General features: G+C 39.3%; 2 protein-coding genes across 3 annotated transcripts in view; one reads left to right on the forward strand and one right to left on the reverse strand.

Moving 5' to 3' along the window:
• The first annotated feature begins 478 nt into the window (after positions 1–478).
• LOC131242923 (nicotinamidase 2-like) overlaps positions 479–23,823 on the forward strand; it is a 48,380-nt gene continuing 25,035 nt past the window's right edge. The window contains exon 1 of one of the 2 annotated variants that reach the window (XR_009169766.1): positions 479–1,269. Coding sequence is in view for 1 of the 2 variants with exons in the window: in XM_058241902.1 (XP_058097885.1) it covers positions 587–1,195 (609 nt within the window). In the remaining variant the exon portion in view is untranslated. Of the gene's footprint in view, positions 1,615–23,823 lie in introns of those variants that run through there. The other variant, XM_058241902.1, reaches the window with a different exon arrangement.
• LOC131244102 (prolycopene isomerase, chloroplastic-like) lies at positions 5,842–17,542 on the reverse strand. The gene is made up of 8 exons (XM_058243760.1): positions 17,462–17,542; positions 16,772–16,845; positions 12,876–13,042; positions 12,715–12,831; positions 12,160–12,206; positions 11,906–12,058; positions 11,708–11,786; positions 5,842–6,409 (listed from the first exon to the last, which is right to left on the reverse strand). The coding sequence occupies exons 1-8, from the start codon at positions 17,540–17,542 to the stop codon at positions 6,345–6,347; spliced, it is 783 nt and encodes a 260-aa protein (XP_058099743.1). The 3' UTR covers positions 5,842–6,344.

Here is a 23,823-nt window from a genome sequence, read left to right on the forward strand (position 1 = left end):
CATGTATCCAACTCCAAATCACAATTTTGACAATTAAATTTGAATTACATGAAGCGCATGTAATTTTTAAGTAACTGCGTATCATCCATCACCGTTCAGCCAGAATATCAAACATTTCTCGGAAATGAGGAGTTATTTGATACTCCTGCTGTGCATGAAGCTCGATACCGGGGCACTTAGAAATGGTACAAACGGCGCATAGACACTCTCGTTGTATTAGAATATAAAAATCAGACTATTTAACCAATTCTAACTTCTAGTTGCTCTAAAAAATTTCAATTCTAACCGTCCAGTAAATGTCAAGGAGCCTATTAGTCTGGTAACCGAATAAGAGCAATTTACGGTTCAGAATACATCAGTCAAGGTACTGATAAATTGAACAGTTTAATTTAAATTATTTGTATTCCACGTAAGCAACTTATGAGTAATTTATAATTGTCTGTGTATCATCCATCACACTGTGCCAGAGTATCAAAGCTTTCCTCCTAGATAAATACATCATACACATGAATGGGAGACGAACACTCTCGAACCGAACATTTCACGCCCGCATTTTTTAGAGCTCTGGTCCTCTGATTCTCCATCTATGGCAACATCCACCCCTTCTTACCAGAAATACGCCATCAAACGAAGAAATCCCGACCCCAAAAACTCCGCTCTCCTCGTCATCGACATGCAGAACTACTTCTCCTCCATCGCAGCGCCGATCCTTCCCGCCCTCAAGAACACCATCCATCTCTGCCGGACCACCGAAATCCCTGTGCTCTTCACCCGCCACGCCCACCGATCCCCCGCGGACTACGGCATGCTGGCTGAGTGGTGGAACAACGATCTCATCCTCGACGGGACCACAGAATCGGAGCTCATGCAGGAGCTCGGGCGGCGGAGCACCGAAACGGTGGTGCAGAAGAGCACGTACAGCGGATTCCAGGGGACGGATCTGGAGGCGATCTTGAAGGAAAGAGGGATTGAGGAGGTGATAATCACGGGCGTTATGACAAATCTCTGCTGCGAGACTACGGCGAGGGATGCTTTTGGGAGGGGTTTTAGGGTTTTCTTCTCAACGGATGCGACGGCGACTGCGACGAAGGAGCTGCACGAGGCGAGCTTGATGAACTTGGCTTATGGATTCGCTTATTTGGTGGATTGCGAGAGCCTGAGTAAGGGTTTTGGGTTGGAGGAGGAGGAGACGTAGCGCTCTCGCACGCGTTTTGAGTCCACGGGAAATCGGTTCGTTGCGCACCGGACTGGAATGGTGGTGGGGTCCACCTGACGAGCTGCTTGGATCTCGCGGGTGGGCATGATGGTTTTTTTTTTTTTTTTTGGTTTTCTTGTTTTCTTTTGTTTATAAATAATCTTGTGTCTTTTTTTTTTTTCCTATGGTATTGATTGCGGAGAAATGATTTTTATGGTGCATTTGAATAAATGGACAATCCAGATCTGAATCATACTGAGTGGTCGGTTCTAACCGTCTGATCAGTATTCCTGATAAATGGATTGCCGTGATTTTCTAGAAAATGGGTCCGGTTGTCCATTTGCCGTTCATTTGCTTGGATTGATTGCGGTCCCAACGAATCACTTGCATGATGAATGGTGCTTCGTGGCATTGCATGATTTCGGGCCTGTTCGATTTTTCAACCTTCGGAATTAGTAATTATTACTCCTCTACCTGTCTGAATATGCACTTACATTTCTGTTTTGAAACCGAGTAAAAAAAGACTAAATTTTGGGGCCCACCATGATATATAATATGATATGCCTGCGCCATCCATCAGTTTTGGCATTACATTTTGAGGCAAGAGCTAAAAAAATGAGCTTTATTATTATTATTATTATTATTATTATCTGTTAGCTTGTTAGTACACCCACTGTCAGTTCACACTTCACACTCAAGTGACCCACACTTAGGCCCTGTTTGATGTTTCAAATTCAGTGCAAATGCCATGTAAATAACCAATTATTACAATTTCACCTGTTTTAAAACACGGTGGAAATTCTTCTTCGAAAAAACGGTCCAAAAGGATGGGTATGAATTTGTGGGCCCCACCGTCATGTATATGACATATCCATGTCGTCCATCCTTTTAACAGAACATTTTGAGTCATAAGCTCAAAAATAAGGCAACTCCAACATTCAAGTGGCCCACACCAAAGTAAACAGTGGCTCTAAGATGTTTTTAACGGCGAGAGTTCGATTCCATTTTTAATGTGGTGTGGTCCACTTGAACTTTGAAGCTTCCTCATTTTTTGCCTCATGCCCTAAATTCAGTTGGCATGACAGATGGATGGTGTGGATAATCCACATATATCACGGTGGGCCCCACATATATTTGACAGCATCCTCGATTTTCATGTTTCAACTAGGAGTCAAATCAACCCTTGAAAAGGATAGGGTAATTACCAAAGGAAATAATTGTTACTCATTGTCACCTTGGAACCCGTTTGGATTTACAGCTCAGATTGTTTTGCATTGTATTAATGAATAAAATAATACTTTTAAAGCGTTTGATTTCGAATTCAAATCCAGTGTCTAGGCCGCTTTCGAATACATCGCTGAGCTAGTGTACTTATTAAAAACGTCAGTAATGTCAAGGATGAGCAGTGTAACGCCTTCATTGTACTGCATTGGAAAATATACTTTCAGTTTTAAATAGTTCGATGATTCATATTCAGATTTACACCTTTGTCGTTTCCTTCTCATCTTCACAGACTAGTTCAGCTGGGGGCACTAGTGACAGTTATGTACACGTGAAAAATATTATAAAATCGTTTTCGACTTTGCATCGCGCCATTATACGTCTTATCCAAACATCGACTAATCTATCACCTTTGTATACTCATCTGAATCTACTCTAATGCAAACGGTGTGCTTTTCTTCTGGAAAATGGAAGAATATATACTCTCCTATGTTGTATACCTCTGTCGTACAAAAATTCAATGTATAACAATACTATACGTAAACCCAAACAGGTTAGAAAATCAAACATGCCCTAAAGGAAACAGTGGCACCAATAAGTTTTTAATGGTAGATGTTCAATTCCCTAAATCTTGTGGTGTGGCCCGCTTGAGCTTTGTATCAGCCTTATTTTTTTGGTCAAGCCCTAAATTCAGCTGGCATAACAGATGGACGATGTGGATAAGATACCGACATCACAGTGGGCCGCACATATATTTGGCAGTGTCCTTGATTTTAAAGCTCAGAAAGCAAGTGTAAAATCAAACATCGAAAAAAGTAAGTGGTCAATCAAGCATCGTTAGGTGGCAGACTGAGTGATTACCCGGTGAAATAATTATTACCCATTTGCAGTGTAAAATCAAACATGCCCACGGGGGCAGAATTGCAACCGTTCCAGATTTGATGGGACCAAAGTCGACAGGCCCGATGGGATGGGAGTGGATCAGGTGAGACCGTGGGTCCACCGAGGTGGGTGGGACACTGACAGTGGGACTCAGGTGATGTATGTGCCTTAAATCTACTCCTTCCAACAAAAAGTCATGATTGAATCCCCACAATTAAAAGCTTCATGAATTGGGCCGGAATGTTTATTTTCCATCCAACCCGTTGATAAGGTCACAAACACCTAGACAAAGAGACCATACAAATATCATCTTGATCCAAAGCTTTTGTGGACCACAAGTAGTTTTTAATGGTCAAGCACCACTGTTTCCTGTAGTGTGGTCTGTCTAAGATTTGGAACAGCTTCATTTTTTGGGGCTCCCACCCACCTGGGTGGATCTGGGTCACACCTAATACGCTCCGGTGGGATGCGGCTTGGTGCCCGTGTATTGCTGATGTATGTGTATTATATCTAAAATCTCAAGTGGACAAAACCACAAGAACGCCCACCATTAAAAACTTCCTGCGTTCAACTTCGTGGGGTCCACCTGAATATATATTTATATATATTTAAGTTAATGATCTGCATGAGAGGAATACACAAATATTAGCTCCTTGATTAGAACAGGCCTACACAAATATCAGCTTCATTCAAAAGCCCATCAAAAGTTTGTAAAGTTTGTATCAGTGAATTATGTAGATTTGGATTTGCTTCATTTTTTAGGTTCATACCTTGAAATATTTTGGTGGGGATTTAAGAGACATGTCTAAGTGGGATCCGCAATTAGGGGGTAAGGTTGAGGGGTAAAGGAGTGAGTAGGGTCGAATGGCCAAAGGAATGCACACTGATCCATAGCTCAAGTGGTAGACTGATTTAAGATACCAATGCTAAGGTCTTGGTGTCGACTCTCAATTGAGGTAGAAACGATGTTATCTTCACTTATACTACCACCTGAACTGTGGAACATTTGATTTATTCATTTATTATATTTATTTAATATAAAGTTATTTGAGTTATTTGAAAGTACATTCACTCATCTTTTCAGTAGAATAAAATTGTTTTGATGGGGCTTATAAGATGATTCCAAAATCACAAAGCCCTCTTTACTTTCGGAAAATGATCATATTTCAACAAACAATTGTTGTGACCCATTCCACATTCATCTGAGCTACATGTCAATTGAGGCATCTGAAGTACATCTCCAAGCAATTTCACTATTTAGTTAGGTTCAATTTTTGTTAATATATGCCAAATGTACCATTTCTAAGTGCCTGCGTATCAAGTGCCATGAGCTGAGTATCCGGGGGTCCCATGCTTTTTTTATTTTCATAAAGAGCCTCTTTATTTTAATAAAGAGTGATGACGTTTGATGCATGAATATGTGAATGGAATAAAACTTCTCTCTATATTAAATGATGTTTTTCCTGTATGGAAGACTATAGAGCATCCATCCAATGGATCCTTATCTAAATCTGTCACATCTTCCAGATTGTTCTCTTGGGAGAAGGTAAAATCTCTCTGTCTCAACTGAATGGTCAGATTTGTCCACTAGAGATAAGGTTTTGCATCTCGTCCATCCAAATCAATACAATTAACGTTCTTCCAATACCGTGAGAGTAATTGAGTAGTATTATTTCTAATTGTACCGACCTTGCTAATCCAACTATCTCTACCATCTGGACCTGCTAAACTGGATTAGTTTTCGAGTGAGAAAATCTAAATGTTGGGACCCACCTGATGGATGTCTTGAACATGATATACCTGCCAGCCATGTTGGCACATATAGTAGCATGTATATGATCTACCTTTAAAAAAATTAAAAAAGTTTCCAACTTAGAATCCAAAAAAATACTTGAAAAAAAAATAAATCAAGTTTTCTTTTTTAATTTTGATAATAGGCATCTAATTACAGTTAATTTCAACTAAAAATAGAATAACTATATTGAAAAAATGAAAAAAAAAAAAAAAAAAACATAAAAACAAGTAAATATAAAATTTAAAACATAAATAAATGATAAAACCTTAGTGCCTGTTTGGCTGCCACTATATAATGAGTTCATTTCATTTTAATGAATCAATTATGTATTAAAGATCACAATTTCTATAAAATGTTGTTTATATTTTTTTAATTCATACCGAAAAAAATGATCTCTAATACATAATTATGATTAAATAATATGAGATGAACTCATTTTCATGTGGCAACCTAAACGGGACCCTATATCAAATAATCAAAATGGAGACTTTGGCAGCTGCTTATTGGCTAAGAAATGATTAATAAGCTGGCGTGAGCGCTTTGGAACGAATGTTGGAACTTGGTGGCCCGCTCCCCTCAAGGTGACAAATGTCAACCCGTCGTAAACTATTGTAAATCCGCCAACCTAGAAAATCACCCAAAAAATGAAAGAAAGCAAGGAAATTTTTTATTTGAATATAAAAATTAAATAAAAAATAAGTAAATTAAGATCATTACCTCCTGATGGTTGTACCATGCATTCGTTCAATCCAAGTTTGTTCAATGTGTATCTCGTGGCAGTTGCCAGAATTCTTCCGTCGGATATCTCCACTGAATAAATAAATAAATAAATAAAAACACAAAATTTCATATAAGATTAAAAAAGAAGATGAGAATTGAACATGTAGGATTTTTTATTTATTTTGAGGCCCAAAATTGAAGTCCGAGATGACCCAATTGGAATTTCTTCTTACCTTATTACATTGAAAATTTTTAAGTGGGTCCACATATGATCAACAAAGGCCATTCAAATAAGGGCCTGGAAATAAAAATGGTCTTATTATCCATTTTAGCAGGAACTTGAATGATTGTGATCATCTGATCAGGATGACCTTGAGAACTTGAACAAACCATATTGGACCTGTTCTTTCCCATGACCCACATGATCGTAGTTGTGTCAGTTGGCCCACCTTAGTGGTAAGATGAATTTTTTCTATGGAACTTGCTCTGTAGAAAGGCTTCACCTGAAAACCCAAACCCGAATGCCGGCAGCTATGAGTTTTCTGATAACTGGAAGGACTGACGCAGGTGCATCGTTCCAATTTTCGATGGCATCACTGTAATAAGATAAAAATTCAAGAATAAGTTAGCAATTCTACAGTATAAATGCTAACATGCACCCAAGTCACAGTGAACATTAACTGTCAACCGGCCGGGCTTGTTAAAATCTAGAACCAAGCCCACCAAGGCCCAAGTCCTGATTATTTTTTTAATGGAAGATCCAGTTCGTTCATTAGGTGTGGCCCATCTTGATTGATATATGACAAAAATGCCTTTCAATTTAAAGGGTCTCGGCCAGGATGAATGGCTGTTAGGCACAGTTGACAAACAAGCTTAAATTTAAGGCCTGGTGGGTATATCAGTCGAAGCCCGTCGTGAAGCGAGTCAAGCCCATCTGATGATCATAGCCATCCAATGGAAATGTACGGCTACAATTGTTAGATCACATTTGACATGATGAAATTGACATAGTATGTACCATCCGATGAGGGAGATTATGGGCCCCCCTACCATATGGTCACTTGAGATCATCAGATGATGGGCCCCACATGTAGTTTTCGTTTGGTCGAACAAACATTGTGCTTGACATTGTATATTTCCTTCAACTGATCAAATCCACTACCCTTAAAGTCAAACAAACTGACACGAGCGAGTAAACCCTATTAACTCACTTAGTTAAGTGTGTCGAATCACTAAATTACTATATTTCGAACTCAGCTTACATGCAAAGAGTCCAAGCATAAGGGATTTTTGTTACATTAGCATGTAAAGCTTCTTGCACTTCACGCCAATTGAAGTATGCTTCGAGATGATAATCAACGCATGGATCATAGCCTGTTGGCTTCCTATGCCAGCCATCCTACGAAAAAGATAAAAACACCATTGTTCTCGGTTTATGATTTTCTGAAGAGATGGGCTAAAAATTCCATCTCAACGGGCGATTGGCAATTACTTAACAGACTTCGCGACTACTTTTGGTGCAATGCCTTCAATCTTCCGCAACTGTCTCGACGTGGGTGTGTTGGGGTCCACACAGATGGGAGAATACAAGCTGTACATGTCGATGATGTCGTAAATAGAATAGTATGTGTTGACAGCTTCCATGCATTCGGGTAGTTGCTTGACCCAAAATTCCTATTTAGGAACGGTTTTGAACCGTGGCTAAATAGGGCGTCGCGAAAAATTAGGAACGGTTGCTAACAGTTCCTGAAATAGGGCGTCGCAAATACTTGCGGTTGAAAACCGCGCAAATTTTCAATTTCCAGCACAATTTTAATTTTTGGGAACTTTTTTTTTTTCTGCCAGTAATGGATCACTCCTGGAAATACGACAGAAGAAAACTCACTAACAAACTCCCAAAAAGAACCAGTGGTATTATTTCACAAGGCATCAACAAAAAGAATTGCAAGGCTATTCAACAACTATTCAAACTTGTCCCTAGTTTTTTATTAGAAAAGAATACTCACAGTAGCAGCACGTTTTTCACTGAAATATTTGCATGAAACTGTTGATAAGAAGCTGAAAACCTCCTGTGGTGCCATTTCAGTGGTGGTTGGAGACCAGATCATAGGCTAGCACGTGTTATCTGCACATGACATGAAGGCGTTCTCGTTTGCGGGAACTCTCAAGCATGAACTCATCAGTGGCATCTTGCCTCCACCCTGCCACATCTGTGGCAGTGGTATCTGAAGATTTGGGTCCTGCACTGTTATCCTGTACTACTCAGGATGCTCTGCAAAAAATAACATTACAAGCAAGTTGAAGGGCATGAAACAGACATCTCAGCAAACACATCTAACCCAGCTTTGCACTTTTGCTTTTGCAAATAAATGACAAGTTCATTTGTTTCAAGAGGATGAAAAACTAGAGAAAAATTTCATTGTTAAAGAAATAATTTGAACATTTCAAGAAGCAAAGGAAGTTGGTTTACATCCCTGACAACCAAGCTAGCTTCAAATATGTTTTCAGAGAGAAAAGATATGAATGAAAAGGAAAGAAAGGATGGAGGAAGTAAAATTAACATATGTTTTTCTTTTCTTTTTGAAGGGTATATGATTGATATCAATTTCATGAACCAGAACATTTGTAGGATGATGCTTTGGGTTTTTTTTTTTCTAAAAATGCCCCATGGAGCTTTGTTTTCTTTTGGAATTCTGCCCCTGCTGCCCCCTCTAGTGGCTTTTTTATTTTCTAAAAATGCCCCATGGAGCTTGTTATTGGAATTTCAATCATTTAGTATCCATGAAATTTGTAGATTAATTATAATATTTTGGAGAATCCTAACCCTACTTGGTGGCTGATAAATAGATAGCTGAGAAAGAAAATAGGAACACTCCATGCCTAACGAAAGAGGGTTGATGCATATGATTTTCTATCTGTGAGATTTTCAGGTATGGCATATTAGGGAGGTCATTACATGTAATTACAGTAAAGCAAAAATCCTTTAGACGTAAACAGCCCTTCCCTTTATTCATTTCTCACTGTTTTATTTTACCAAATAATGCTTGGATGTATAGACGATACATAGATTACCAATTACATGGAGGTGCTTCTTGATAGATGAAAATGCAGAGGGAAGCAATGTAACTCGTGCGAAAAAGCATTCATTGCCTGTGAATATGTGATCATTGAGGTCTATTCGGTAAAATCCAATTTTTTGCCATCAACATTCGAAAAAAAGAAAAAAAAAAAAAGAATAAATAAAAGTGTGCATGGAATCATCAACTAATACGGAGTGACAATTTCTTGGGGATTGTATTTCTACAATGTTCCTAAAAGCATTAAAGCAAATCAAAGCAGAGACACGTGACATGTTTTTCATTGAAATAAAATCAGCACAAAAAATAAAATAGCATCAATAGTCTAGAGAATTTATCAAGATATGGACAATTTTCACTCAGTTCACAATCAGAAAATTCACTCAAAACAGTTTTGCAGGAGCATGAAACCATAATGAGGGAGCATCGATATGAACTGAAAAGACTAGATTCTCTATTGATGAAAATAACAGATTGATGGGTATATTACATGAATATAGCATTGTTGAATGATCCATGGTTAAAAGTGGAGAAGCTTACCTGGAAAACAATTCCAAATGATCCATGCCCTACAACACGCTCGGCCATGTAGCTTATTGTCTGCCATCAAAATGAACAAGGTTTATCAGACAAACCATGTGCAATTAATAAAAACATCAAACACATGATAATAACACTACCAGATACTAAAGGTAATAAATGGAAACATACGTAATGACATTCATCACTCATCAAGAACCAAAAAAAGACGTGGTAATCTATATTTCCACATAGTAATGCTAGTGAACATGAAAATTCCTAAAATAATAATGTAACAACTCAGAGAAATAAAAGCAAATCCTCTTTGCACTACACACTTTCCAATTCTTCAACTCTTCATTCGACTTAAAAAGATTTGACTCCTAGTGATTACCTGCTTTGGTTGGCCATTTCTACCCCCAATAGTTGTCATGATTATATGACCCGTTTCCATCGACCACAGCAGTTTCCATTTCCTAGAAGAAAATTCACATTTCATAGAGAAGGCTAATATGCTATCAAGCAAGCAGAGATAAGATTATATTAAAACCTACCTTGTCATCCCCTATCTTCATATCATTCATTTCTTCAGGCAACCTATCCATGCTGATAGCATTTCCACTTGTGTTTCTCAATCCAGTCGCAGGCACCACACTAGCTGATGCCATTTGCTGCAAATGGGGAACCAAACAGATCTAGTTCCAGTACGTTGCAGAATCACCTTTTTTTTTTCTCAATAACACCCAATCCTTCACCTGCTTTAAAACATGCAGAGAACCATTTCAGTAAACAAAATAAGCTGGAAAAAAAAACAGTGGATTCTTCAGGCTAATCCCTCCCCAAGATTTAAAATATATATACAAGGAAAGAATCTGAGTCTTGCAACAGAAGTCCAATGCATGGACCACTGCAAACTGGCCAATGACCATAACTCTGCCAGCCAACGCAATGTAGTGTTTTGAGGAACCCTGACCAACATTTTGTAGGGCTCGTTTGGCTAATGAATTGGAATCCAAATCGTAACTACACCGGAATCAAAGTTATTTGGAATCTTCATTTGTGCTTGGCAGCCTGTAACTGAAATCCCGTGGAATCCAAAAATTGTATCCAGCGGCCTAGATTTTGGCTAAGGGGAATTCTGTAATCTATTCACAGGATGATGAATTGGATAAAGTAAATCATCTTTACTACCCCAAAATGACATTCATGTGTGACATGTTAGATAATCAATGCAATAAGCCCATTGAAAGATATACTTCAGCTAAAAATGAGGTGATTCCGAGCCTCAGGTGGCCCACTGATTTTATAGCTGTAGCAAAACCCTGTAACAGGTGGGGCCCACGGTTTAGTAATCCAAACGATTGATCTGTCGCAACCCACTACAGATGGAGAACTGCATGGAAATATCCCTGCAAGATGCTCCGCTATTGGGACCTTTTTTCAGTTGAACAAGGATCTGTCGCAACCCACTACATAACGGTTTATGTTGTTGGCTAAAATTGAAACGGAATAATCGTCCTATCAAGGAGATTTTTGTGGCATTGTCCATCCACAGTGGGGCACGACATATCGGTGGTCAAACCATGGCCCATGAATCCCAACTTATCAGAATTGAGAATCCCTGGAATCAATTGGGTCCCACTTCCAAAATTCGACCACCAAATCAAGCAACCACACATGCCAATACAGAGCAAGGGTATAAAACACGAACTCTTCAGCATGTAGGCACCATGTTTGGATGTTTTTACCTATCAGTCAGGCTGCTTAACTTCAAATTTTGGTTAGGTTAAGATCTTTTGAAAAATGACCTGGAAAAAATAGAAACACGATGGTTATTGAACAAGATCTAAATGACAGTGTAACCTAGAGAAATTCCTCAAAATAGACGGAATTAAATATCAACAAGACCTCAACATACTGAAAACAACCAAATGTGCACAACATGACTAAACATTTGATAGGATGGAAACATAACCATATGAAATCTTGTTCATTTCACACAGTAAAACGAGTGTCATGAGGCCTGGCTAAAACATTGAGAATCATAAATAATCCATGATAGGCATTCACGACACAACATGCGTTGGGATTTTTTTCCTATTTGCAAGACAGTTTCAACCCTTAAACAAAAAATGTTACCACATTTAATAGGAAATTGGAAAACCAAAGAGAATCTTAGTGAATTCGTCATCTTCTCAAAATAAACTAGACTAGTTCCCACAAAATCTGGCGTACAAATACATTGACAAGAAGACATGGCAAAGGTCACATTTTGCAGTGTTATGGCCAAGAACTTACCAAAGGTATCCCTTCTAGTTGCATTTGATATTACGGTTTTGGAGAAAAACTTCCTTCCATCTGAAAGCCTCACTCTCACCTGCAAGATTCAAGCAGTTGTAAGACAGCATTAGCAATAGTGAGGGAAAAATTAATCTGGTAATATTATGGTTAGAAAGCCAAGAATTGTGAGCATTATCTGTAGGTGGTAGCACTTACAGCCTTTCCATGCTCGAGTATAATATTAGTCACATTAGCTTTATAGAGTATTTTACTGCCCTTATCTACTAAGCCTTTCACTAACGCCTTCGCAATTCCACCAACACCACCAACTGGGTAGTTTATCCCTCCAAAATGCCTGTCGCATAAAACCTGGCCCCAATAAGACATGAAAAAATAATGCAGCTGTGAATGCCAGAAGGGCTCAGAGCTATTGAAACAACCAAGAACAATATCAATGGAAAGAAGCTTACCATGCTTGCATTGATCACTGGTGTCTGCAAAGCATTAACTGTGCTCACTATGAAACAGTGGAGACTTAAATGGATTAGTTTTCATCCTCAATGATTCCAAACCTTAAGACATAATCTCATTTAAAGGAAAGCTTTCAAGATGGAGGAATTACATGATCCTTGATCCAAGGATATTCATTGTGCACTCTGGTTTCAGCTTACAGATGGGCTCATCACACTCGGTAATGCAGACAATTGCTCATTTGGGCCCCGACAGTAGATGGACCATGCTCCAAACATCTTCTCAATCTGTGGCCTTCAAATAGAAGGTTGATGAGTGAAATAAAGCAGTGGGCCACATTCAATTGAGAGGACACGGGACTGGTGCCCAGGATTATTCCATTCTGGGAGATTTTTGGGGCATGGTCCATTCATTGTCAAGTCTAACAGACTGATGGCCGGGGAGGCTGGAGCTTTGTGCCATGAGCTCCACTTGGACTAACTGAAAACCTAAGTACACTGCATATCCTTGGCTACGAGATCATACAATCCTCTTCAACTAACAAACATTCACACCTCTGCATCTATGAAGGCTAACAATTGGGGATCTCGAATGTACTTTCATGCTCCGGCACCCAACAATTACAAATATAATTCTGCTTTGATCCTCAGCATAGAGATCATGTTGTTTAACTCCATGTTAATATAAAGAATGCCATTGAATAAAGACTGATTACCAAGCGTCAAGCATTCCAAGGGCTTCTTAAAGAATTGTCCAAAAAGGTAAATTGGCTCCTCAAGTGACTTCAGCTCCAATGAATTCAGTGCATTGAATATCCATACATGCAACGCCTTACTGTACTCATACATGACTGATACTGACACTGGATGAGCGCTTGAGAACCTACATAAAAATAAATAAGGCAAAATTATTTAGAAATTATGATTTGATGAAATGATGCCTCTGTTGGTGAAACTGCCTAGTAGGAAATCTTCATCCTTCCCTATGGTGTGGCCCACTTGAACTTTGACGTGGCCTAATTTTCAGGATAATGTCCTATAGCTAACATGAGTATTGATTCTAAACAAACAATACAGAGTATGCTGTACAAGCTTTAAAACCTGTATGTTATGCTGTACAAATATTGAGGAATCGTATGATGTACAAAGCTGAATGGTATGCTGTAAAAGCTTTAAAACCTGAAATGTATGTTGTACAAGCTTTAAATTCCAAACATTTCTGTGGGTGGTCAACAAATAGAAGGGCCGCAATCAAGGAATCTTAAGCTCTTTCGTGGGCCCTAAAGGCAGCCATCAGCAGTTTGGATAATTGAACAATGGCCCCCACATGTAGAACTCCTTAAAACCTGAATGGTATGCTGTACAAGCTTTAACAAACACTTCAAAAACCAGAACATGGCATAACACAACATGCCAAACAGCCAAAGATATCCAACACCACACATTCTTCAAAAATCAAAACATGGACATGAACACAAACAAGCCAAAGATGTAAACACATGCACACACACATTCTTCAAAAATCAAAACGTGGGAATCAACACAAACAAGCTAAAGATTATGAGAACATATACATTTTTCAAAAGTAAAAACATGGGTATCAACACAAACATCAAAACATGGGCATCAACACAAACAATCCAAAGATCACATTAGCAACATTTCCACAAATCAAAATTGAGAAAGAAAGAAAAAATCATATTCTTCACAACTCAATTATAATCTATAGAAACCAAACAAAGCCCACAACAGTTACAGTAATGCAAGATATTAAGAACACGATATTCAAACTCCAAAAATGTTATGCATTTCAAAAAAAAAAAAAAAAAAAACAATCCCAATCCTTTACAAGGAAAAAAAAAAACCCAAAAACAGAATTCAATCCCATATAGCTAAATCACTATATCATATTAATATTTGTCATATTATCTCATATTAAGTCAGCCCCATGTCTGGCTAAAGATCCACAAGAGAGAGAAGCATACTAGATTAGCTCAACCAATAGCTATTAAAAACACAAATGAATCTCTAAAAATATAAAAATAAGAAAAGACCCAAAAAAGGCCACAATCAACAGAAACCAAAACTTTTGTAGAAAACATAATCTTAGAAAGATCGTAGACAACAAAGAAGAAGATTGATTGGATAACAAAGATTGATCAATCAGTATGATTTTAGATTTATGCTCCATCGACAACAGGGCCCACAATAAATCAGCCTTTCTGTATGATATAATCAACTGCATCTCTCCAAAAGTACCAGCTATCAGAGAATTTTGAAAGGTAAAATCCTTCCAACTATCAATAAAGCATCCTGTACAAGATTTATGGTTCCGGACCAGTGTGTATTGCTGGATAGATACAAACAGTTTTGTTCATAAGAGATGCCTGTACCATACCAATACAATCACAAAACAGCCTGAAGAGGAATACAACCCAGTTTCAATGGTGACATGTATTGTAAACCGTAATCCGTTTTCAATCCTTAGTCTCATGTAGATTGATATCTCAAAATTTTCTAGGATGAATTGGCTGATGCAGAATGCAAAACTGAAAACGTTGTCTCATGAGAGCATAGGCCAGGGGTTTTGCCGATGGATTAGAGACACTAAGTTTGGGGAGAGGGGCAAGACAACCTGTCAATGGAGATCATGGTTGAACAGAAAAGGGTAATTAGAGGTGCTTAGAAAAGAAAATTAACATCCTTGAATGATATTCTTGTTATTCTACTAATGCTACTTTGGTAGTCCTTATCGTTCAAACATAGCACGAGAATTTTATTTTTTTTTTTCCGCAATGATTGCAAGGAAATCACAATATCCATAACATACAAAGACAACCTAATTTCAATACTATGCTGGTCTTTGATAATGGTTTACACCACGATTTTCTCAACATAGACCAGAAAAAGTATCCTGTGTAAACCAACATAAAAGCAGCAAACAATGCTTTTACACTAACAGTGATGACCGAATTGCAATGCGTCTCTCCATAAGTTGGAAGAGGGGTGAATTGTTATCAGATGTTTTTAGCCAGAGGAGTGATGCTAATGGAGGTCCAGTCTAAGATTCGAAATGGAGCTAAAGCATGCTACCAATGCTGGTAATGGAGGTCCAGTCTACAAAATGTTTCTTGGGTCGGTGTTACACTTGCCTAATAATTTTGTGTTTCAGGTCTTGTGAATGTGTTAAAACTTCTTCAACCTATCAAGGACAAATATTCGAATGTGGCGTATGCGGACTTGTTCCAATTAGCAAGCGCTACAGCTGTGGAGGTCTTTCTCTGTTGTATACTTGCGATGTTTACTCTGAAAAGATTCTAGGATTGAAAAGGATTACTGACTTTCTACTATACAATTTTTCAGGAGGCTGGAGGCCCCAAACTTCCTATGAATTTAAGACCCATTAGTTTAAGAGGAAAAAAAGTAATAACAGTGACACATGCTGAGAATTAGCTTACTGTGTGTGGGATTGTTGAAGGATATGCAATTATCAACTACTATTCTGGTGCATCAGCCCATGATTGGATTCACCTGCATGAAAGGCAATCCAGCTATTAGAGTACAACAAGAGAGAGCTAATATTGACTCAAGCAAGTTTGATGTGGCTCATCAGAGTTGATTCAGACAAGGTCAGACCCAATCTGGTTTGATATCATGATTTACCTCCAAAACAGCCAAGTCAGGCGAATTCAGCCCCAACTCAACTCAGGACAGAACAAGTTGGTCGGAGTCAGCGAGCCTTTTAACCATTCCATCAAGAGAGAATTCCATGGACAAATTTCTACCACGGTAATGAATTTTTTGATAATGAAAATAAAGGATGAAATGGTATGCTAGTCAACTTGGTAGAGCTTCGGATTCTACAAATTCCACTTAACATCATAATGAAACACATTAACAAAAGGGACAATATGTAAATAATGCATCAGTACATGAATGACCCTTCAATGGCTCAAAGAATAGAAACATATACACACCTTTAGTTTAATACTCAAGGCTGCATGCATCCAGAAATTCTATTGAACAGAAAAACATGCACCTATAGCTTAATACTGAAGGCTGCATTGAAAAAATCACTATGGATGTATCTCACCATTGCCCATAGTGAACCATGTCAAAAGGAAATGGGGACCGGTCCTTGCCCTTTTGTTTATTTGCCCATTAGGATTCCAGACAGAATAACAGTGAGTTGATGATAGCTCATAGAGCTGTACACGAGTCGGTCTGAATCGAGCTTGGCACAGCTCGGCTCGACTCAGCCAGTACCTAACCCAGATCAAACTCGGCTCGGCTCGGTCCTCAGCCTGTCTGGCCAGCTCGACTCGGATCGGTCAACAACTCGGGCCAGTTCGAGCCGAGTTCGAGCCTGTGCGGCATTTTATCAAACACCTGATATGGCATCCAGCAAGATCAGCCATCCCTCATCTGAACAGGTAGCCAAAAGACACCCCTGCAGCTGAAGCACCCATAACAAATCCACCTATCCTGCAACTACCAGCAGCAAGCAGACTTGCATGTTCCACTATACCAAGCTGCCGCAATCAAATTGCTCTGCCACAACTACTTGAATTAGCAAACGGCAACTCAACCACAACTACTTGACTTAGCAAACGGCAACTCAACCACAACTGCTTGAAATAGCAAACAACAGCTCAAGCAATCACAATCAAACAAATCTTCTATAATCTGCATCAACCAGCAAAACAAATGTCACAACTGCATCAAACAGCAAAACAAATATCACAATTGTATCAAACAGCAAATCAGAACATCTGGCCCAATTATGAGAACATCACCCCAGCTGCCACAGTCTCCTCCCAAATGGCATAACAAGCAGCAACCAGGGTGATGTAGAGCAGGTCGCAGACACTTTCATGGCAAAGATGGAACAAAGAAGGCCCGATTGGAGGTGGAAGTGATCAGGACCGTCAGAACCTTAAAACAGTCGGATCTCGCAAACCAGAATAAGTTTTTTGACGTATCATATATGATGTTGGAGTAGGAGAAGCTACTTTAACTAACCAACCCGTTACATCAGGTTGCCCATGCAGGATTTACGAGAAACCACAATTTTTTTGAAAAAAAGGAAACCTCAGAAAACCCTAATTGTGCCAATCTGCCCTCAATTATGCAAATAACAAGAATACTTGAAACCCTTCAAAACCCACAGAAGCTCACAACGAACCCTAGAAACCACCAAATCATTCAAAACAAAAACACCACAGAAAACCCTAATTCTATGAATCTGCCCTAAGAACCCTGGAATCTGTTACAAATCGAAGAAAAAAAACTTGGAAATTACCAAATCTGCTAAAAGAACCTTCAGAAAGCCTGAAATTAACAATTCTGCAACGTACTCGTATGCAAAATCATCGGAAAGCATGGTATTCGTCCGTCTCTTGCTTTAAGCATGCCTCGATTGCAGGAAAATGCAAGATCTGAGAAGAAATCTGACATTTCCACGGCCATTTCCACTCGGGTGTATGGATAGAGAGAGATGCTTCTTGTTAGACAGGCCACAAGCCTTGTATAGCCACATGCCTTGTATAGCTAATTTCCATAGATAGATGATTCTCTCTTTATCATTTACCTTGTATAGATGGCTGTAGATCTCTATATATTCAATCCCTTTGGGTTGTCTCAAATACAAGAAAACCAAAGGAGAATCGTTTCTCTTTGCTTTCAGTTTCTCTTTGCTTTCATGGTATCAGAGCTACACCGATCTCAGCTGATCTGATCCGGCACCACCATCTTCAGCTGCACATCCTGATCCGGCACCTCCTTCAACACCGGCACCACCTCCTGACAGATCCAACCTTTCCTGCGCTACCAAAAGTAAGTGTATTCCCTTTTCTCTAAGTACTACAAAATCATCATCTATATTTGAACTAGTGCATATGGATGTCTGGGGTCCTTCACCAATTATGTCTCTCTCTGGGTTACGATACTGTGTTATATTTATTGATGATTTCACATGTTACACCTGGATTTACTTTCTGCACTCTTAAGTCACAGGTTTTTGAAAATTTTAAGTTATTTCACTCTATGTTGGACACTCAATTTCGGGTAAAAGTTCAAACTCTCCGCTCTGACTCAGGAAGAGAATATCTCTCAACAGATTTTCGTACATATCTTCAGGGTCATGGGATTATTCATCAAATCACCTGTTCTGATACTCCACAACAGAACAGGGTGACTGAACGAAAAAATCGTCATATTGTTGAAACTGCCAACACCTTGATGACAACTATGAGTGTTCCTCGTTTTTTTTAGGTGGAAGTAATATTACATTCAGTCTACTTGATTAACCGGATGCCAACCAAAGTTCTGAACAGTAAATCTCCCTACTTTGTTCTCATCGGCTTACCTCCTACATATTCCACATTTCGTGTTTTTGGTTGTGTTTGTTATGTTCACCTGGCATCACGTGAACGTAACAAACTATCTCCAAAATCAGTCAAATGTATGTACTTGGGATTTGGAGAAACTCAGAAGGGTTTTCAATGTTACGATCCGGTTTCTCGTCATGTTCGGGTATCATGACATGTTGTTTTTCTTGAACATATTGTCTTTCATTCATCTGTTCCTCCTCCGCACGCACCAAACTCTTCTAGTCTTACCGCTTTTCCTGACATTCTTTTTGCCTCGATTACTCTCCCTCGTCCGTTGCAGGTTTACTCATGACGACCACGTACAGATCCACTACCTATTACTCTCCCTACTGTACCTGTTGCCGATCCAGAACCCACCTTAATACGTCGTTCCGCTTGTGTACATCGACAACCTGATCGCTTGATATACTCTATATCTGCCATGAATGCTACTTTGGATACCGTATCTATTCCTAATTCATACACCCAGGCAGTTACTCATGATTGTTGGAAGAAGGCTATGGCAGAAGAACTTGAAGCATTGGATGATAATCATACGTGGGACATTGTCACTTGACCCACTGACCAACAATTACTTGGTAGTAAATGGATTTATTCTGTAAAGCTCAAATTTGACGGATCATTGGATCGATACAAGGCTCGGCTTGTAGCTCAGGGATACAAATAAGAACACAGAATTGATTATGATGAGACATTCGCTCCTGTGGCCAAGATGAAAACTGTTCGTACTCTTCTGGCAATATCATCCGTTCGTTCTTGGCCACTCGCTCAGATGGATGTGAAAAATACTTTTCTTTATGGCGACCTTCAAGAAACAGTATATTTGAAACCTCCTCCTGACTCTTTAATCCCTGCCAATAAGGTATGTCGTCTAAAGAAAGCTCTGTACGGCCTCAAATAGACACCTCGAGCATGGTTCCAATGCTTTCACGATGTTGTTACGGGTGCTGGCTTTACTCAAAGTGGTCATGACCCATCCTTATTTTTACGCACCACTGATCGCAGTATTGTCATTATTCTCGTATATGTTGACGACCTACTCCTGACTGGTAGCGATGCTACTGGCATTTCGACATTAGAGGAAGTTCTGAAATCATCCTTCAAAATGAAGGACCTCGGCCATCTAACATACTTTCTTGGGCTTGAATTTTCACGTTCTCAATGTGGGATCCTGGTTAGCCAGCGTAAATATACGAAGGATCTTCTCGCTTTGGCCTCATTTGACCGATCAGAAGACAGTTCAAACTCGCTTAAAACTTAACGTTCAATATAGTCGTGACGATGGTCATCTTCTTGAGGAGCCCACATTATACCGCCATTTGGTTGAGTCTGGTTTCCTTAACAATGACTCGCCCAGATATTGCCTATGCTATCCAAGTTGTCAGCCAGTTTGTTTCAGCTTCTTGGACTCTTCATATGATTGTCATGTTGCGCATCCTACGGTACCTACGTGGAACTCTAGATCAATCACTATTCTTTTCCTCCACGGCAACTCTGGACCTTCGTGCTTATTCGGATGCTGACTGGGCCGGTTGCGCTCTCACACGAAGATCTACCACTGGTTACTGTGTTTTTCTCGGCGCTTCTCTCATATCTTGGAAGTGTAAGTAGCAGGCCACTGTTTCCAAATCAAACATGGAAGCCGAGTATCGAGCGATGTCAACTGCTTGTAGTGAGCTTGTTTGGTTACGTGGACTTCTTTCTGACTTGCGCGTTCATCTACAGAATCCTACTCCACTCCATCTAGATAATTTGAGTGTCATTCAGATTGCCTCTAACCTTGTTTTCCATGAACAGACAAAGCATATTTAAGTTGACTATCACTTCATCCAAGAGAAGTTTCAGTCTGGGCTCATTTCTCTTCCACATGTCGCATCCCATGATCAGATTGCAAACATTCTCACGAAGTCCCTCACTTATGCACGTCACACATTTCTAGTTGGCAAACTATTACTTGTCAATGACCAGCATTAGTTTGAGGGGGGATGTTAGACAGGCTACATGCCTTGTATAACTAATTTTCATAGATAGATGATTCTGTCTTTATCATTTACCTTGTATAGATGGCTGTAGATCTCTATATATTTAACCCCTTTGGGTTGTCTCAAATACAAGAAAACCAAAGGAGAATCGTTTCTCTTTGCTTTCAATTTCCCTTTGCTTTCACTTCTGACCCAAACGAAATTGAAACGTCTCCCAACGAAAAGATAGATCGAAAATTAGGGTTTTCCTTCTAAAAGGTTAGATCTTGCTTAAGATCTACTGCCATTAACGAATCTCTCACTCAGTCTCTCTATCCCTCTCTGAAAAGGGAAAAATGCATTTGATTTCGCATCCACAGAAAGAGAGAGAGAGAGAGGAAGGAACAAAAATCGGTAAGAAATGAGAAAGAGAATAAAAATGGGATAAAAAATGAGGCCGTACAAGTGGTTCGGTGGTTTCCTTTTCCTTGTAAAACCGTTCTAAATTTCAAACGGTCTGAAGCTGTTCCTGAACCAAAACTCTCGCCGTTCCTCAATAGTGATTTTGGTGTAGTGATGGTGGACCCCCTATGATGGATGACCAACATCAACGGTAGGCCCTACATAATGGAAATGCACATTAAAGGTCGGCCCGTAATGATGAATGACCCTCATCCAAGGTGGGCCCCTCATGATGGACAACCCACATCAAAGGTGGGGCCCATGCAATGAACAGACCACATCAAATGTTCCCCACATGACGGATGGTGGAACCGTGGATGTGAGGGGTAGCAAACAGATTTGAGGGATAAATACTTAAGATGTTAGAAACCAAACATGTTTTTCTACCTATTAGCTGATAAGCATGTTGTTTACCAAATATACTTATTTGCTGAGTAGAAACCAAGATACTTATGGCATAAGTAGCTTATCTAAAGTAACTTACGATCCAAACACCCCCTTAATGACTTATGCAATATGTGTTTGAATATCCCTCAAAATGCTGGATGGGAAGGATGTTTTCCACCAATATTAATAGCTAGTACGTTCTAAGTATGATGTGAAATGTGACTGGTATTGATTTGTTGTTGGAAAGATGGGAAGACCATATCCTGCCTGATGTTCTTCTCATTTCCCAAACCTGCAAAATGCACAACAGAAGATAAACCATCCTCACACCAAAACTGTATTAGGAATAACTGTTGTGTTTTTCCACTGACCTTGTGACAGACACAATTCCTTCTTTTAAGTAATGAGGGCAATTTTGTCTTTTCAAAGGTTTAGATCTGATTGATATCATTGGTAATTCACGAGGTGTTGACTGTAGTGTGAGCCATGAGCATCCATGTGTGCTTTGGTGAAGCTTGTGTACATGCATGCACCTCTGCTAAATATTGGTGTATTTTTTTGAGTTCTTTCACAACCCTTGTTGTGATGACGAGTTTATGTTAAAGAGAAAGATAAAGGTTTTTCAGATCTTCCATGGGTGCACTAAATAGATAATTCCCGCTTTCTCCACATTCATAGAAAGGATTGCTTGATGAGATCCTGTTGTTTTGATATTGAAGAGGATTTCATGCTCATACCTTGCCCTATTCTATGGTGCAGCGATTGTGTCTGGGGGGAAAGGTACTGCTCAGGACAAAATTAAGACCCTCAGAGAAGCTGGTGTGACAGTCTCTGAATCACCTGCCAAGATGGTGCTGCAATGCTGGATGTTTTCAAGGAACGTGGCCTTGTGAGCTAAGAAGGCTGTTACCATATTTTCCTATTTATGCAATTTTCCTTCTTTCTTTATCTCTTCCAGAATTGTTGGATGGCGGCCTTTTCTTTATTTCATTTTTTTCTCCAAATGAGTGTTTGGATACTTTAGATGTACCCCTCACAAAAGCCAGGAAGTTTTTTTTTCCTTAACTGTGAGCCATTTGATATTGAATAAATTATCAACACCAGCTGCGGTTTAGAGACAATCAGAGCAACTGATTTCCTCTCTCATCTTTGTATTGTTGAACTTGAATCAGGTCTGAACTTACCTGGAAAGATTTGAATCAGGTATAAAGTTACATGGAAATATTTGAATGAACATAATAGGAAATAAGATCAAAATTGGTATGATTACAGTCGGCAATACATTATATTTTCTCACATTAGATCAAGATGCCGGATGAGTGTTAACAGAATATGTTTGGACCTCCAGAAGAAGAAAGGATATACTACCATTGAAATAAAGTATATTTGGAACTTGCATTAAACAAAATGGTGTGATGTTTTTACAGTGAAATATAAATAAATAGAAGAACCAATACACACAGGCACCCGCCCACCCACATGGGCTCACCCACTCTCTATAAAGGGTTGCAGGTGCAAACACTCAAGAAGTGGGATAAGCGTGAGTGTGTGGTATCTTCCTAGAAGGGGCAACATACCTTCATCTAAAACTAAATGGGCACGTATTGCACCAGATATCACCCATGAACGATTATGGCCATCTGCCTCTTGACTGTATCAGCCCAAAACAGAGGCCTTGACTGTATTAGCCCAAAATAGGGGCAATACGACTATATTGTATTAGCAGTTGACAATACATTACTATACGTCAACTGATTTGCAAACCTCAGGAGAATAGGTGACCAAAAACAAAATTAGAAGATTTGAGGTCGGCACCTGTCCTAAAAACAAGAAGCCCCTATCGATGGCTTGATTCTGTCATACATAATAAATTGCGACTAGGCCATTGGGTTGTAAGTGCACATAGCAAATGTTAACTCAAAACCATTCATCGTGCACCTAAAATCACCCTTTGGTTGGTGTACAGCAAACTCAACTGCCACACCACACCAGCAGGCTACCCTTGCACAAGTAATACAAAATTACCCTTTGGCTAGTTCAATAAGCCAGGTCACTCTTGGATGGATAGTCCCTTTGGCTAGTTCAATCAGCAGGTCACTCTTGGATGAGAACTACCCGATTCTGAGTTCATACAGAACAACCTGTAGATTTGATGGCAAAATGCATTCAGTTAAAAATTTTGGGCACATTGACATAACTATGAGGTGGTCAAATTTTGTGGATGCATTTACCAATTACTTGAGTTGGCAGTCTGCACCATTAGCTATTATACAGCAAGGAAGAATATTCTATTATAGAATTTTGGACAGGAGATTACTACACAGTTGCCTCATCTGTAGGACACCTGAACCTCAATCCAAACCGGCTATTCCATTGCCAACTTCCTCATTGGAAATCTGTCTTATACAAGATGAAATGATTGAGATTGGTCGGTTAACGATAAGAAGCTGAGCATTTGATCA

Source organism: Magnolia sinica, chromosome 4 (assembly GCF_029962835.1).
Source record: "Magnolia sinica isolate HGM2019 chromosome 4, MsV1, whole genome shotgun sequence".
Classification (NCBI taxonomy): Eukaryota; Viridiplantae; Streptophyta; class Magnoliopsida; order Magnoliales; family Magnoliaceae; genus Magnolia; species Magnolia sinica.

Bases quoted from the DNA above. Each gene is read 5' to 3' on its own strand.
- LOC131244102 (XM_058243760.1), bottom strand. From the start codon at position 17,542: ATGCTTTCCGATGATTTTGCATACGAGTACGTTGCAGAATTGTTAATT. The intron at 11,787-11,905 runs GTAAGTGCTACC...TGAATCTTGCAG, and splicing joins TACTCGAGCATGGAAAGGCT to GTGAGAGTGAGGCTTTCAGA. The intron at 6,410-11,707 runs GTAAGTTCTTGG...ATCTTATTACAG, and splicing joins AACTAGAAGGGATACCTTTG to TGATGCCATCGAAAATTGGA.